The 17685-nt window shown below is 41.2% G+C and overlaps 1 protein-coding gene across 10 annotated transcripts in view; it reads right to left on the bottom strand.

Moving 5' to 3' along the window:
• LOC107383893 (adhesion G protein-coupled receptor L2) overlaps window positions 1–17685 on the bottom strand; it is a 113689-nt gene that overhangs the window by 28848 nt on the left and 67156 nt on the right. For 8 of the 10 annotated variants that reach the window (XM_015956771.3, XM_070541665.1, XM_070541668.1 and 5 more), the window contains 4 exons: window positions 9448–9747; window positions 6329–6429; window positions 4778–4963; window positions 1622–1660 (listed from right to left, as the gene is read on the bottom strand). In XM_015956771.3, coding sequence (XP_015812257.3) covers window positions 1622–1660; window positions 4778–4963; window positions 6329–6429; window positions 9448–9747 — 626 coding nt within the window. The remainder of the gene's footprint in view (window positions 1–1621; window positions 1661–4777; window positions 4964–6328; window positions 6430–9447; window positions 9748–17685) is intronic. The other 2 variants (XM_070541664.1, XM_070541666.1) reach the window with 1 other exon arrangement.

Raw genomic sequence — 17685 nt, 5'->3', positions numbered from 1 at the left:
ATGTATTTGTACATATGTCGTGACTCACCATTAGCTCTGCAGCTAGACTCCCACTCAGGAATAACAGAAAACGGATGTGCTGGGTGAAAACTAAGTGCCGTGTGAAGATTTGCTGTTTTATTAACAAAAGCAGGCATGTGGACATATGCAGGAGACGCAGTGGTTTAGTTTAGATTTACATACGATCTGTCACATCGATCCACCTGAGGCTGTTACAGGAAGCTACTTGAAAACGGTCTGGACACTTTCGAGTAGACTGCAGGTTATTGGATGCAGCATCTATTGATTGTGACTAACTTGCACTAATCAGATCAGCAGACTACTCCTGGCAGAACAGTTGGCGTGTCCAATTGGGACGAGAGGAAATACATGTGTCCAACAAGAGAAGAGAAGCCTGCTCCTGCTGTTACCCTTACTCTCATAAAACTTCTGCTATAAGCTTCTTAGCTAACATCTTCAGGATCTCGTGTTTCTAGCTGTCGTTCCTAATTCTCACTCCTCGCTGCCAGTGCGGGGCACCGTCTGACTGAACCTCTGTGCCCCGGCAGCCAAAGCATAATTTGAAGCCTGAAAGATGGATTTTCTCCTTCCTGTGATCTTACCGTGATCACCTGGCAACTTAGAGCCCTGGTAAGTTCGACTAGGAACAACTCAGGAAACATCATGTTAAAGTCATTCCGACGCAGCCTTCGGGTGCCATGAATTTCTGCACCACATTTTGTGTCAATTCATCCAGCAGATGTTGAGCAGAAGGACCGAACAATCAGCGGACTAACGAAGCCCTGCCACCCTCTCCCCGGAGCTGCTAGTGCGGCTAAAACAACAGTTCGGAATGAGCCGAGGGGAAGAGCGCTGCCTTTTTCTTTCTGTAAAATGAGACATCAAGCAAACACAGCCCGGCTTTCTGAGAAGCACAAAACATAATCATTTGTTTTATTCTGTGCACGGCGTCGTCTCCCCTGTGTTTATACCACGCTCTTATCGTTCAGCAGAGGCTACCTGAGAAAATAAAGCTCTGTAGCAGCCGAGGTAAAAAAGTTTTAAAAACCAGACTGAAATACAAACAAATTAATAGGCACAGAAATTAATCCCTGCGAAAAAATAAAAACACAACAGCAACAGGAGAGATTTTTTGCCACAGGGACAAGGGACACTGGAGATTTTAGCATTTATGCAAGTGACAACTGAGCACACTGCCACTTTGATCACAGTTCTGGCTGACAGGGAGATGCAATTACGACCGTGGGAAGGCAATTATTCACAGAATGTGTAAAGAGCCAATAAGAGTGATGGGGAGAGTGAAAGTGGGGGAGGGAAGAGGGAGGAGAGGACATGGAAGAAAGAAAAAGAAAAATGTACAAGTGATTGGACATTGAGGGGGGGAAAAATGGAACAAATTGGACTGATATTGACATCCTCAAATGTAGAAAGTGACAGGAGAGCAGACAGCGGAGACGGATGACAAAGCTGCTGTATTTTCTACAAGCGGGTCACCTGGCACACAGACAAGCAGAGACACAAGAGACAGACAATGCTGCATGCAGTGAGTCAGACGTTGGGGATTGGGGTAGGAGAGAAAAGAAATAAAAAACACGCAATGTGAAAAGCCTGGCAGTTATACCTTCATGTACGCTCGGCATGTCTTCTCTCTTTTTTGAAGCTTTTTCCACGCAACAAGAGGATCAGGCATAAGAGACAGAGTGTAAAGAGAAACGGTGAGAGAAAAGGAAGCGTTAAATCATGCAACTTACTATCAATTACAGAAATAATGAAAAGAAGGAAAGGCGCAGGTCTGCGAACTCTAACCTTGAAATAATGAGACAGATCTAAAAGCTTCCCAGGGGAAGTTAGCGGTGTTTGAATCCTAACTATGAATATGGATTACATACTAGTGAGAGGAAGAGATAAGAAATGCACAGACAGCGGGGAGGGAAAAGTGCTGAGACTAGATTCTGATGTTCCCCCCATTAGTGACACTTTAAAATACACCGAGAGCATAAACAATCTGTGATGAGGCTCCGTGTATTTCGTGTGATGGAGGAAATAATGAAGTGCTCGTTCTTTTTATACACCTTTGTTAATCTGTAGGCATTAAGTCGCCATCTCCTCCCAACTGAGTCACAGCACAGAAAATCACATGCTGCAGCTGCAACGCAGATTTGGCAAACAACAGAGACAACAGAGTGTTTTGTACAGAAAATTTTAGGAAATACACTATTCCTTCAACATCGCACAGATTGAGATTATGGACGCTGGTTGATTTGTGGAGCTCGGGCTGCAGAGGAACACCAAAACCGATTGAATCTGCCTCGCTGTTTACCCATAAACACTTCCAGATCTGTGCATGTACTTGTTCAGATGTACACTCTTTTCCTTTGGTCTCTTTCTATTTACGTTAAGGCTGGAAACGTGTTTGCCTTGCCTTAAGTTGTGATTGTGTTTGCGTACATTTAAATTCGCAGGCTGTTTTCCTGCAGGAATCCAATTTCCTAAATGAAATGCTGTGTCCAGGGTGGGGGATTAGACATTTGATAAAGTGCAAACCATGAATAATTTAATGAGAATTTACAAACAAAGCTCCAAAATTTTCAAGAAATTGCATCTGAAAGCCCTTCGCCAGCAGAAAACATGCAGTGTAATACTTTCCCAGTGGCCTAGTGGTATGAGTGTCCACCCTAGGACTGGGAGACTGGGGTTCAAATCCTGGTCAGGTCTCACCAAGGACTTTAAAGACACAATGTGTAGTTTTTACCATTAATCTCTGAAAATACCCATCAAAATGTTGTTGGAAATGAATAAAATAATCTCCAGTTGTCAAAAAATATTGGCAGCTTTCTACCATATAACCTTAAAAATCTACTCTAAAGTACATAGGGTCTAGCCTCTTAGGGGTTCGCCATATTAGACCTGGGCGGCTCGGAGTCCTGCGCCTGTTGATGACATCACACTAGATGAATGGCAGGAATGTTACCACGTTCAAAAACATTTAGGCGTACAAGAAACACAAATTTATTAACAAAACTGCAAAACTCTTTCCAAAGCACATGTGAAAGAACAGAATGGTATTGCGGTCGTATGATGATGTCATCAGCAGGCGCAGGAGGACCCCGAGCAGATCTAAAAACTACAGTGCGCAAAAACTACAATCAGCATGGCATTCTCTAGATGGAACTACCTGAAGGACCATCAAATTCTGAGGAGTCACGTTGAGGTTGCATGCTTTCTGCTCCACATTTACCGTAATGTTTTTTAAACTAGCGACAGTCTGGACGATATGGTGTAAAACTACCCTGAAATGTGTGTATTTCCCCTAGCTCCAGAAAACTACACACTGACACTTTAAGTAATTTATTTAAAAAAGGATGATTTTGCTTCCTCTTCTTCAACGGTGTAGGGCGGGCTGCCCTGTTGACTGTTTTCCATTGTTCTATGTTCCGTTTGGTCTGGGCGTTGTCCAATTGAGTGAGGAGATGGTTTGAAAGACAACCGTAGATTCCGCCCCTAGAATGGGTTGTTTCAATGGCTCGTGACCAGACTACATATTTACATATATAGGATGGTTTGTCAGGCTAATAAAATGCAGGATTTTAAATGTAACTACATCCCAAACTAGATCGGTAATTCTCAATTAATAAAGATCCACCAGTGATGATGATTAATAACTTAACTTTAAAATGTCTGCCTTTTTATACATTTAGGGTCTGTGATTCGTAGATTTGAACATTATTATTGTATAAAGAAATGCATTATTTTTAAAATATATTCTTTGTAGTTTAGTGCCTCTACGATAGACAACGGTTTCTTGATTTCCTCAAAAGGCCTCCTGGCTATGGTTTTATCAATGCCCGTGTACACAGAGTGCTAATGTAACAGAGGTGTGACATGCCGAATGGGGGGATAATTGAAAAATTCAATTTGAAGTCAGAGTGGCCTGCTTTAAGAGTAACTGGATATCAGGAAGCGAGCACAAAACTCTCTGTGTTTTAGCCTGGAGTGTACGGCAGCAGCTGGCAAAAGAACAAACTGCGATGTCACTTTTTACATCAACACTCGGAGGTTAAACCACTGAAATTCAGCAGGTCTGGAGTTGAAGTGTGTCATTTTTTTGAGGTTTCACTCTAGCGCTGCAGAGAAAACTCCACAAAAATTCCTGCTTCATCAGAACTAAACTTGCTCTAATCTACAGTAATAGTTGCGTAGCCACCTGAACATATGGAGACAAACTGCGAGTGTCACTCTGGTGAAAATCACCTTGTTTACTTGTCTCCAAAGTCTGAATAAAAATGCAATTTTTCAACCTGTCACTCTTCTCTCTATGGGGCTGCCAGCAGCTGAGAGAAGCAGCTCTGTTGTGGGCCCACTCTTCTCTCAATAGGTGCCTGCCAAGGCTCCAGGGGACCGCAGTTCCGCACTTGTCAGCAACGAAGAGTTATTCTCTGTGTTGTCGGGGGGGCTCGTGGCCATTAACGCAGATAAGGTGGAACTGCCAGGTGAGCTTGCTTTTCCAAAAGCTAGTAATTACCCAGGAGCTGTAAAGGAATGAGGTCCCCCTCAGGGCTAGACCTGGCCCCTTAGCCCCCTCACCTGGGTCTGTGTGTGATCGGTGTGCATGTGTGGGAGTGCACAGGCATGGCTGTGTGTTATCTGCAAGTATCCTGCTAATGAAGGTGCTTGAGTAATGCTGACTTGCGAGTCGGGGGCAGAAGATGTACAAAGTTTAATGAGAGGTTACAACAAGTCAGACAAGATTCCCCCCCCCCCCCCCCCCTCCCGGCACCTTGTTGAAGCTGCGTCCAGCTGAGTCCTTCTCGTTGGGCCTGAGCTCTTGCAGCTGAGCGTCCAGGATGTCCACCAGCTGCTCCATCAGCCGCACGGAGGAGCTGATGTCTCCGGCGAACACCGGGCCCTGGGTGTGCCGCGCCAGCTCGTTGGCTAGGTTTGCTGCATTCTCGCCACTTCGGATCTAAAAACAGCAACAAGGGGAAAATACATAAATATAAAACAAGGGGGGTGTCAGGGAAATGAGGGGTATGCAGGCCTGAGATGATGGTTATATAACGCCTGCCTAAATAATTTATTCCACATACATCTCAGAGACATAATCCAATGCAACTCGGCTTGTTGAGAAAGAAAAAGGGTTTTGTTAACGTGTGGGCATCAGGGAAGTAAAGGAAAAGAAAAACACTTGCAACATTTATACGCTGTAATCAGAGCTGTTATTATAACCAGCTTATTCTAAACACCAACTTCCAATCATGCTTCGTACTATATTTAAAATGCATGTGCCAGTTAGCCGCATGATTATTTTGCAGGGATATTTTAATATAAAGGAAGCAATGCACAAATAAGGGAAAATTTAAAGTAATTTAATCCTTCAGCTTCGACGATCTGATTTAGAAGTATATAAAAGTGTAATGAAGCTGGACTATACAATCTGATGTAATTATAACAGCTGCAGACATATCAGGAGACACCGACACCGTTAGATCAATCGGCTCGATGTTTGCACTTAATTCAAAATAAGTTTTAAATAAGCAAATAAGAATAAAAATGAAAATAGATGGCATCTCAAATGGGCAAAGGCTTTAACAATAAGATAAGTAATGCCTCCTAAATTGTTTACTTCCCCCTCTTCTTCTATTCTAGCAATTTTGCATTGATGCTCCTTATCTAGCCAACAAAAAAGTGTTTAGTTGTTCATTTATTTATTCATTTTGGCCACCCTTTTCCTTCAGGGAGTAGGCAGAGCAGAATAAGTGCAAACACAAGGCAAACAGTATTTGAATAGATGTGCAGTGCATCACTTTTTAAAACTATACCACATTTAGTTGTTTATACCAGAACATCTGCTTCAAATCAGGACACAGTTCTTAAGTTTAAAACTTCTGCATTTCCCCAGGAACCCTGCCAGAAGCTGCTGTATCCTGTAGATGTGTTTTTCTAGCCGAGGGAAACAATAATCTCTCCCTCAGAATGTGGTGCATTGTGTTCCTGGTGCATTACTGTGCGCTCAGGCTATCTGTGCATCTACATGTCTACCTGCACAACATCAAAGCACCAACGCACTGACGAAGAGAGACCCCGCATCTTTGATTCTCAGTAGCACACTGCACACTTTTTAGATAAGAGAATTTCTGCTGGCTGACACATGCTCCCCTTGGAAAAAAGCGGTTTCATTATGAGTACACTTGACCTGTTCAGAAAGTAAACCAAGCAAGCAAAAGGGTCATCTATTGCACACGGAGTAGATGTTTGACTTTAGCCACGCTACATGCTTGATTGCTGCTAGGTTTTGTGATGGGCAAACTCTCTCTTTTTTTTTTTTTACCTTTTGTGCCACCTGAGTCACCCAGTGGGAGGTGCAGTTGCTGAGATCTGGCCCTTTGGAGCACCACGTCCCAGACACGGCGCAGAGAAAAGTGGCAATGCCTGCAGGATTACAGAAAAACACAACAGTGGGAGGGCGGCCAGATCCATGCTCAGATACAGCATCTCCTGCTGATCACTCACTAATGCAGTGAAGTTTATTACATTTCAAGGTTTTGTATTTAAATGATCTGCAAGATAGCTATCTGGATTTTTGAGAAAGTGTGAAAATTGACACATTTATCAACTTTCTGATATACATCCTTAGTCCATTCAAAGCATGATTCCATTAGAATATCACCTGCTTCGGTGACAACGGGACAAATTATAGACCCTTTCTTTTTCTACATTATCTCTCTCTTTTTGCTTTTTATTCCACAACGGCCCTGCTTTCCATTTTGACAGTTCTGTCACATTCTGTGATGAGCTGTGAAGGTAATTTCTGCGAGATTGCCGTAGCAGCTTCATGAAATTGTTTTCCTAACGGCTGAGTTTCTATCTATCTATCTATCTATCTATCTGTCTATCTATCTATCCATCTATCCATCTATCCATCTATCCATCTATCCATCTATCCATCCATCCATCCATCCATCCATCCATCCATCCATCCATCCATCCATCCATCCATCCATCCATCCATCTATCTATCTATCTATCTATCTATCTATCTATCTATCTATCTATCTATCTATCTATCTATCTATCTGTTGTGCTGTGTGCAGAATGCACACAGGTGACAGTGTTTGTTTCCTTTGTTAATTGTGTACTTTCATCTCAAAGAGTAACAGATTCCAAAACACCAGCAGTGCGTTTTATTTGTTTTATTATGTCTGATGGAGGTAGCAAATGGCTCTAATCATGCATTTCCATGGCATCCAAACTGAAAAGCTGCAGAGAAATAATGCTATCAGCTCAGTGCGTGTAAATAAGGATGAAAGCAACGCTATTATGAGCACAAATCAGAATCATTTTAACACACTTTGGATCTTGGTTTATGATTATTTTTATGCTGAAAACACGACTGTTGTTGTTAGGAACAAACCAGGGTCACAAATACGACATAAATAAGCTCTGAAATATAGTTCTTTTTCGTTAATTGGAAAATGTCAGTCAGAAATATTGATTCGGAGTCAAAGTATGACACTTTCAAAGCCTAAAGCTGTTGGTGTCAGTGGTTTCACCGGATTACATCATATTGTGAAATAAGCTTAATTGTACAGAATTAACGTTTGCATTGTCCTTGTGGACCTTTGGGACAAAGCTTTTTAATCTATATTTGACAGCAGTGACAGTGAATTGTAGTAAATAGGCTTCAAAGGGAATTGTTTGAGATTTGAGCAAAGAAGTAAAACCAAACTTTTTCACTTCTGCTAGATGAGAAAACATCATGGTCATGTTTGTAGAGAAAAACTAAAGTCTGTTGTCTGAAGACAGTTTATTGTTGAAGCAGAGACAAACAGAAACCGCTATAATGCACTTCCTCACAAATACATTACAAAATATAAAATGGATGAATGCATTTGCGCTTGTCTGTTAGTCCTGTGCAGTTTACCTGTTTTTACCGAAGACCAGTGTTCATTTCCTTTATGATTAAAATGTTTCATGTTTTATGCCTATAAATAGCCTAGACGACATCTGGAATGTTTACAGTGCGAAAGCGTTTCAGCAGGGACCAATTTCCCTGCTACACACTAACACCACAGCGTGTGTGAACAGTAAAGTGAACACAGCGAAGGTGGCTTGGTGAAAAACGAGTGGAATTACATGTGTTATCACAAGTACGGTACACATTGTTGACGAGCAAATAATGCATAGCTCAAGTGTTGTCACATGTACATTTTTGTGTGTATTTGGGAATTTTGGCTAAGGCCTGACTAGCCTCGGTTGGCTCCCCTCACTGCTGATCGGCTGCCAAGACCGTAGGTCGCAAGAACTGATTGACAGCACAGATAATGCCACTGTATGCACAATCTTGTAGCCTAGCAAACAACACCTCGGTATCTGGTGCAACAGTAGCGCAGTGGGTGGAGCCAGTAATCGGAAGGTTGTGGGATCGATTCCGGCAGAGAATACTGCTGTTGTGTCCTTGGGCAAGACTCTTAACCCTCCTTGGCTGCTGGTGTTCGGAGGGACTGGTGGCACCAGTGCTCAGCAGCCTCGCCTCTGCCAGTGTGCCTCTGGGAAGCTGTGACTACATTGTAGCTCATCACCACCAGGAAGTTAATGTGCGTGTGCAGGAGTGAATGACTGATTGTGTTGTAAAGCGCCTTGGGGGGTTGTAGGACTCTAGAAGGCACTATATCAAATACAGCCATTTACCATTAACCAGGTGTTCTGTGGCAACAGCTGGAGTGTAATACCGTAAAACTGATATTTATTAAAATCACTAATTTCTGCAACTATGTAGACCAGGGGTGTCAAACATGCGGCCCGCGGGCCGGATAAACTTTATTTTCATACTTTACAATGTAGAGTGAAAATAAACTTATCATTGTGAGCAAGTTTTCTCTGTAATGAGTATAAATAAAACAAATGCGCTCAAGGCTCACACAAGAACTTGAGTCACATCCTGAAGTTGGCCGCCACTCAGGATGTGACTTCTGATATTGATGTGCTGGTGAAAGCTAAAAGATGTAAAGTAAAATGAGTCAAATATACTTTAAGTGCTGCATGAAACTGATCTTACCATGTGATCTGTAAGCTCTTTGAATCACTAAGGAATGTTTTTTTTATTTGTTGATTTTTTTTTTTTTTTCAAATTTTCAAGTACACTTCAGGTGTTGTACTTGTACTACACTGTCCTCAGGCTCCAGCCTTGTTTTATATTGATTGTATTAAAACAAAGAAAACAATCTGAAGTTTTTTTTTTATTTACCGGTCCAGCCCACTTGGGACTAGATTTCCCTCAATGTAGCCTCTGAGCTAAAATGAGTTTGACACCTCTGATGTAGACAAAAAAAAGAGGATTTGTTTTAGGACTTTCTGTGAGCTTTACTGTAGCTCGCATTGTCCATCATTATGAATGTGAATGGTGCAGATGTGAGCATTTTATTTGGAAAAGGTGAAATAATCCTTTACCTTTGGTGCCTTTTGGGCAAGGTCTGTCCACTGTGATCCCGACGTGGGTCTGGGGCCAGTCGATGGCTCTCCTCCTCGTTGCCTCACAGAAGCGCCTGACTGTTCGAGGCAGCTCGGGGGCAGTGGGCTCAGCTGTCACAGAGCCACGATTGTCCTCAAATGGATTTCTTCCCTCTCTTGGATCTGCTCCTGCTGCCGTCGTTTCGAGAGGGCCTCTCGTGGTGGGCGCGACGGTTGTGGTGAACACCGTGGTGGATTTGGGCACAGATGATGAGACCAAGACATCCTCGATGGTCGGGACTAGAGAGACAGAACAGTGGAGCCGTTAGAGCTTAAGTCCCAAATGTCCCCGTTTTTCCAATGATGCAGGAACTGCATCGGTCTTGAGTCCCACCACTTGTTGGCGTCTGCAGAGATACCGACGCTCCAAGTGCCTGAAAATTAAAAATAAAGGATTTTGGAGGTTTTACTTCCTCTTGGCTCCTTCACAGGACAAACCTGCCAATGTGACACTATCTTTCACCCGTTCTATTTTACTTAAGCCAATAAGTAAGACAAGCAATAGCAGAGGGGCGATCTTTCACACAGCAGACTTAGTATTTTGCCTGATTAAATGTCAACAATGAAGACAAAGCCCATCTGCGTTTTGCCTTTCCCCCTGCCTTGTTCCTCTCTTTCTTTCTGATAAAGCTCGTGCGTGGAAGGAGAACTGCACTGCCCCGAGTGAAAAACTATACATCAGCAATAATGTGATTCCTCTGGATTCAGTCCACGCCTACCAAGCAAATTCGTGTGTGAATGTGCACGAGCACGTGTGCAAGTGCACTTGTGTTTGCTCCATTACTCAGGTGTGTCCACCTGCCGCTTAAAATCCCTGCCCGCACACAGATTGATATCTGCTGCAGAGAGCCTGGAGATAACTAGGAAATGAGAGCAGAAATGGGAAATCTATAAATTTAATACAGTATGAAGAGCCAATAAGGATAAATAGAAAACACAGCGACTGTTTGAGTGTATGTGTGCCGCCGTGGCGATCCGAGTCTGCTGCATGAATGGCCATACATTTTTTACCGCAACCTTCCGATTGTATTTTCAGATAAAAGCACCTTCGACAATGAGGCCTGTCCATGTGAAAGCCTCTCTAGTCTTCATGTTCCCTGGGCGCTTTTGGGAAAATGCAATATCATGCTATCTGAGACTTCATCATCAGACACCTATCTCCATTTCCTGGGAGAGACCGGCGACAAAGCCGACATTTCTCATTTCACACCAATCAGCGGGTCAGGGGGATCTTTGCTTTTCCATTCGGGTAAAATATTTGAGTTTATTACAAAGCTGATATCTCTGATGAGGCCAAAGAGGCCACCTCAGCGGGGGAAAGCAGTGTTCCTGTGATGCTCCCTAAAGAGGGCGAAAAAACGATACAGTGTGGATGAATTGTGACATTTCACACAGTGACCTTTCTTTCCCCTGACAGGAGCCCTGGCCAATTACCTTACACTCTTTCAGTCATTGTGTTCCTGCCACGCACACACTCACGAGTCAGTCTAGCCAACACGACTGCTCAGCTAACAGCTGATGTGTGGATTACATGACCGCATAATAAAAGCTAAGGGTTTATTATCACCCATGGTAACAGTGTAATGAGATGGACCTAAGACTTAGGTCTTTTTTGTTTTACTGTATTACAGTATTTCTGTAAAGTGGCGGTGAGTAGTTTTCTGGCACTAGGGGGCAGTACATGCATTTCAGGGTTGTTTTACACCAAACCTGGGCATTTTACGGCCCGCGGGCCACATACGGCCCTTTGGTTGACTTTGACCGGCCCGCGTAAGGTTAATTGGAAATTACAAAATAAATGTATTTTCTCATTTTACCTCATGCATGGGCTAAGGCTGCATTGCTTTTATTTTGAAGTTGTTTTTTACGTGCACAATGACGCAATACGTATAGCAACAATTGCCCGCGGTTGACATGGTGATTGTAGCACCCAGAAATGTCCGCTCATGCAAAAAAAAAAAAAAAAAAGAAAAAAAGAAAGATGCCGGCTGCAGGATTTTCAACAAAAATTGGACTGTTAAGTATTTTTTTTTACTGAAGTCGGAGGTAAAGCCGTGTGTTTGGTTTGCGGGGAGGAGATTGCCGTGTTTAAGGACTACAATTTGAGTCGGCATTACGACAAGAAACACTCGGAAAAATACAAGAACTTGTCTGATGCTGAGAGGGCGGGGACATCCGAAGCTTTGCTAGCAAAGTTGCAAAAGCAGCAAGGCTGTTTTACTAAGCTTCACACATCCAGGGATGCAGCAACCAGGACCAGCTTTGTGATATCCCACAAAATAGCTAAAAACAGCAAGCCGTTTTCGGAGGGAGAGTTTGTCAAAGAGTGCATGGTGGACTCCACCGCACTAATATGCCCTGAAAAAAAGGCACATTTGAGCAAATCCCGCTGTCCAGGCGAACCGTGACCTGGAGGATCGAGGGGAACCTGGAGCTTCAGCTGCAACGTGAAGTGGCAAGTTTTGACTTTTTCTCATTGGCCTTAGACGAGAGCCGCAACACAGCCCAGCTGCTCGTATTTGTCCGGGGGATAACGGACTTCAAGCTCACAGAGGAGCTGGCAGCAATGCGGTCGATGAAAGGGACAATGACAGGGAGTGATCTTTCTACAGAGGTGAATGCGTGCATGGACACTCTGGGATTGAAATGGGAGGGACTGTCAGGTGTCACAACAGACGGTTGTCCAAATCTTACAAGGAAAAATGTCGGACTTTTGAAACGCATGCAAGATAAAGTGACAGAAATCGATGCAGATCAAAAATTGGTGTTTTTGCTTTGTATTATACACCAACATGTGTTGTGCACGTCAGTGCTAAAAATCAACCATGTTACTGATGTTGTTACTAAAATAATGAACTTCATCAAGGCGCGGGCGATGAATCACAGACAGTTTGTCGCTCTCTTGGAAGACTCCACACAGCTGTCAGATGGCTCAGCCTGGGGAAAGTGCTGAAGAGGGTTTGGGACTTGAAAGCAGAGATTCGAGAGCTTTGCGAGAGGAAAGGCAAAGACATTCCAGAGCTCTCAGATGAGGATTGGATGGCAGATTTTGCATTTGCTGTTGATGTGACTGCACTGATGGATGAACTGAACACCAAACTGCAAGGCAAGGGCCTTTTTGTTCATGAAATGCACAGCCTCGTGAAGGCCTTCATGAGAAAGCTGCAGTTTCTTTCAAGTCAACTGGAGAGCAACACTCACTCACATGCAAACCCTCAACGAAGTCACACCATCAGCTGATCACCTCAGCAGGTACTCATCCATGTTAGGAGCATTACATGGTGAGTTTTCAAGGCGTTTTGAAGATCTAAGAAAAATCGAGGATGAAATGCACATGATTTCCTCTCCCTTTACCTGCAGTGTGGATAATGCACCCAGTGATGTGCAGCTGGAACTCATTGACCTGCAGTCTGATGCAGTACTGGCAGAGCACTTTAAGTCAGGATCTCTGCTGGATTTCTACTCTTCTCTTAAGGAGGAGAACTTTCCAAGCCTGAGGAGACATGCTCAGAAGATGTTGGTTCTCTTCAGCTCTACCTACATTTGTGAACAAACATTTTCAATGATGAAGTTTACAAAATCCAGGTATAGATCCTCTCTCACTGATGGTCATTTGTCAGCTGTGCTTCGCATCTCCACCTCAGACATTCAACCTGACTTTGATGCACTCGTTAAAGCCCAGCAGAGACTAGATTTCTCTCACTGACTAAGAAAAAAATTGCTTAAAAACACAAAATAAGGTGTATGGACCACAAATGTAGGCAACTAGCAGTGAACTGGGACACTTTTTTTTAAAACCTCTTTCTCAAGATCACAGTTCAGTGATTTTATTTTACAAACAATACTGTGTGTCTGTAGAATGCTAAGAACCTCTTTCCAACAATATTTGAAACTCAAAATGTGTTTTGGAGTGAATGTGACTGAAACTGTTAACTAATGTAAGTCACAAATGTTTAACAAAAACCAAATGTGCACACTTTGTTTACCATTGCCTTGGGAAATTTGAATAAATCACATTTTTGTAAGCCAACCTCACTTTTTCCTTTTTGCTCATTTATAACATATAGTCTACTCTTACCAGCTTGAAAAAACAATGGTATTTACTGCTTTTTATAAAGAAATACCATTAATATTATGCATAATTGACTTCAGCCTTTTGGCCTGACCCTCCACAATATTTTCTGTTTCTCATGTGGCCCCATGGAAAAAATAATTGCCCACCACTGTTTTACACCATATCGTCCTGAGTGTCGCTAGTTTAAAAAGCACTACGGTAAATGTTGTTACCTGTGGAGCAGAAAGCATGCAACCTTGGCATGACTCTTCAAACTTTGATGGTCCTTCTGTTAATTCCATCAAGAGAATACAATCTCATTTGTAGTTTTCTCGCGCTATACTTTACAGATCTGCTCAGGGTCCTGCGCCTGCCAGTGAAGTTATCATATTACGGCAATACCGCTCGGCCAAATTATATATAGCATTTCTTTTTGATTCTATTCTTTCTCGAATGTTTTGAAAAGAGTTTTGCAGTTTTGTTAATAAATTTGTGTTTCTTACTACCTAAACGTTCATGAACACGATAAAGTAGCATCCGCATGTCGTACGCCCAGCCAATCATCTAGGGTGACAGACGCAGCACCCCGAGCCGGCCAGAAGGAAACATGGCTTCTAATATGGCATCCCACCCCCCTTTGTCAACAACTGAGCATCATTTTATTCATTTTCAACAACATTTCAATGGATTTTCCAAAGATTAACAGTAAAAACTACTTTTAGCACCCCCTAGTGCCCGTTTGTGGGGCAAAAAAGCAAAACACTCCTTGCTGTGGGTTTGTCTTTTTAAAGACTGAAACGTCTCCCCAGCCTTCATTGGTGTCTACAGGAGTGGTTCATCTCGAAATCAAACAAATCAGCTGGGTTCAGGATCTTAAACATGCAGGAAATGTGCTGAAGCAGACTGCAGAATCAGGTAGAACAGCCCAATTTTTTTCAAAGTACAACAGATTGAACCAGCACTCTGAAGTTGCAAGTGGAATATTCTGGCCACAGGGGGCAATACGGGTCTTTCATTAACCATGTAAAGGGTCATTTTAGCACATACTGGCTCAAGAAAATAATTTAAAAATATGAAAAAGTTGCAAAGTCTTCCTTAACAAATATTACAATAAAATGTTATTTGCTCATATGCGTGCTCAAGCACCTCAGGCCACAACAATGAAACAAAACTGCATGTAAAAATGAACCAAAAGTTCCTAAAACATTATGTAACACAGGTAAAGTTTTTGTCATCGACTCAGAAAAGTGAGAAGATTGATAGCCTTGACTTGGTTGATTCAATAGACACATATAATGCAATACAAAGGCAAGTGTAATTAGGTTTCACAATATTAAACCTCTCTATACCTGAGCAAACTTCTGCTTTTCCACAGGCTGATATAAACACTAATATGCAGCTGACTAACAGCTTACTTGCATCACCTGATTTACTCGCTCTGGAGACCATTTCTCTCCAACTCAAGACTCAAAAGCATCGTATATCTCCACGCAAATTAACACAACGTGCAAACCGGATGCTTCTCAAGGTTCTGTTGTAATCCTAATGAGCACAAATTAATTTTAATTCTACACTTCTTTTAATGCTTCAGTTAACTGTGATGAGATGCAAATGCTTAGTGAATTTAAATGTCATAAGGACAATAAATTAAAGCCATTAACGCATCCTTTTTAAAACAACTTGTGGTGATTAGTCAATTTTTTTATTTTAATATTTATAGTTATTTTTTTCAAATGCCTGTAGTGCATGCTTCAAATATATATGAATGAAAATGTGTTAAAAATATTAATGAATATTTATCTGTAGATATCAAATTTTCCTCCAATTGTTTCAAGAACATTGATTTGTTGTATATTGATTAGAACATCTTAATTTATAGGCCTTATGCTTTTAGACAATATAAAATTAAGAGTCCTAATTAAACAATTACTGAATAAATGACTTAATTTGTTTAATTTTTTTTTATATAGTGAATTTAGATTTTTTATCTTTTTACATAAATTGTTGGGAGCTTCCTCCAACTTCATAACTTTAAACAGACTTAGATGTTCTAACAAAAATATTATTATTAATTTTTAAAAAGCAGCTGAGGCCAATTTTCAGTCGATATCTTCCTAGTCCCTGAAATTGTGTTCAGCTTCTACAGTAGCTTGGACTCTTAAGTTCAGGTTTCCAAGGTGAAACTCTTTTTCTCAGATGCTTTAAACAGCTTCACTGACAGAAATATTCCTGCAGTTAAAATAAGAATGTTCTTGTTGAAGTGGGTGGATAGCAGATGGAAATAAACAATGTGTCACAAACCCGCCTGCACCAATCAGAGCAACAACACCTTCCAGTCAAAACAGGTCAGCTGATGTTTGAGTGTTAATTTAATACATAATACACTAGTGTGTGTCATTTCATTGGGTTTTCTTTCTCTCACTTTTCCATCAATTGTATCATGAGAATTCATTATTATACTAATTAATTTAATATTCAATTATCTTTTTATTTCTTTTAAGTACACAAGTTTCTGTTAAACCGCAGCTATGCACAAACTTATTTGTATTGTTATGCCCTGAAACCAAAATAAACCAAAATAAATAAATACAATACATTTCTGTGTAGATGTGGCTTTCTGGGACCTGAGACGAACTCTCCTTCTGGGCAATATTTTGAAAATGTTTAAGATATCTATCCAACTGTGTGAAATGGAAAATGTGGAATTTTGACAATTTGCGGAAACTTTTACACAGAATGATGAATATCAATATCAAAACAATGTATTTAGTTTGTTTAAAAAAATAAATATAACTCTTTAAAATGCTGGACAATCACAGAAAAAGAAGAATTAAAAACATGTTTTACAATTTATACGTATATACTTTTAAAAATATTATTTTTATATTTAGTGCCTGAAACATGGACTGAACTTACATCTTTTATTAATTTTTTTTTGTTTGACCTTTATTTGCAGTGAATACCTCACTGAGAACTAAAATATCATTTTCAAAAAGATCTGTTCCAGAAATATATTAAATTATAAAAAGTTACATACAGTACATACAGTTACAACAGTACAAGTGTATAGTAAGTGACTATGTTAAAACGTGTACAATAATATACAACTAATAATCCAAAACAAAAGCAGGACGCTAATGCCACAAATTTTTGATCAGCATTCTAAATTCACCCAAAGGAATCAGATTGGTGTTCCAATTAGACTCTTCCCTAATGCTGAATGGACTGATGGAACACAGAAAGTGATGATATCCTGGGATCTGAGGGTGTGGTGGGTGTGTTACCATAAAAATATTAATAAACCAATTCCCAAAAATACGGCAAGAGATTAAAGTGGTATTAACTCATATTTTTAATACTTTTGCAGTGATCTCTAGTAGGAATGTGTAGCGTCATGAATGTCCTGTTTTTGACCTAAAGGTCATGATCTGCTGCGTCTGCTCGAGCAGACACATAAAGTCTCTGACGGGCTAATCTACATGAGATAGTGGCCAAGGTCTTTCATGCACTCTGCTCATCCGAACTGCTTCACCTTTGTTACAGCTCAAGACGAAGACGAAGACCTCTTTTGATAAACACATAATCGACAACTTTGTTATTACTAATAATAATGTGAGCCCAATGTTCAATCTGTGAAATGACAAAGTTATTACTTGATATTATAATCCTGTGATCAGTAGTATTTTACAAGATATTATAATCTTGGACATTTTCACTATACACTAATGACAGGTAATGCTAAGCCACACGACACATTTCCTTTTGTCTGATCCAATCAGAACCTTCGTTTCTGGCGCGAGGCGTGGTTTTCTGTGGTGTTTGTATAAACCCTCTTTTGCATGTCAAATTCTGATTCGCCAGTAAACCAAAATATGACATTTATAAAAACTATTCCACGCCACCTTTTCTTTAGTTCAAAGCGTTCTAGAGAAGTCTCGGACAGGCCACCCGGACTTCCTCTTCAGCCTCGACAAGCTGGATAAAATCTGTTGCAAGTTACACCTGACCGCAACGGTTCCTTCAGAATAAAAGCTGAACCTCACGACCCCTTCAGAATCTCAGAGACGCCAGTGTTAACCTGTCGTGACCTGGAAGTATTCCAAGACTAACTTGGTCGGCACCGC

Source organism: Nothobranchius furzeri, chromosome 11 (assembly GCF_043380555.1).
Source record: "Nothobranchius furzeri strain GRZ-AD chromosome 11, NfurGRZ-RIMD1, whole genome shotgun sequence".
Classification (NCBI taxonomy): Eukaryota; Metazoa; Chordata; class Actinopteri; order Cyprinodontiformes; family Nothobranchiidae; genus Nothobranchius; species Nothobranchius furzeri.
The sequence above is the reverse complement of the archived record's forward strand: the minus strand, read 5'-3'. Positions and strand labels throughout refer to the sequence as shown.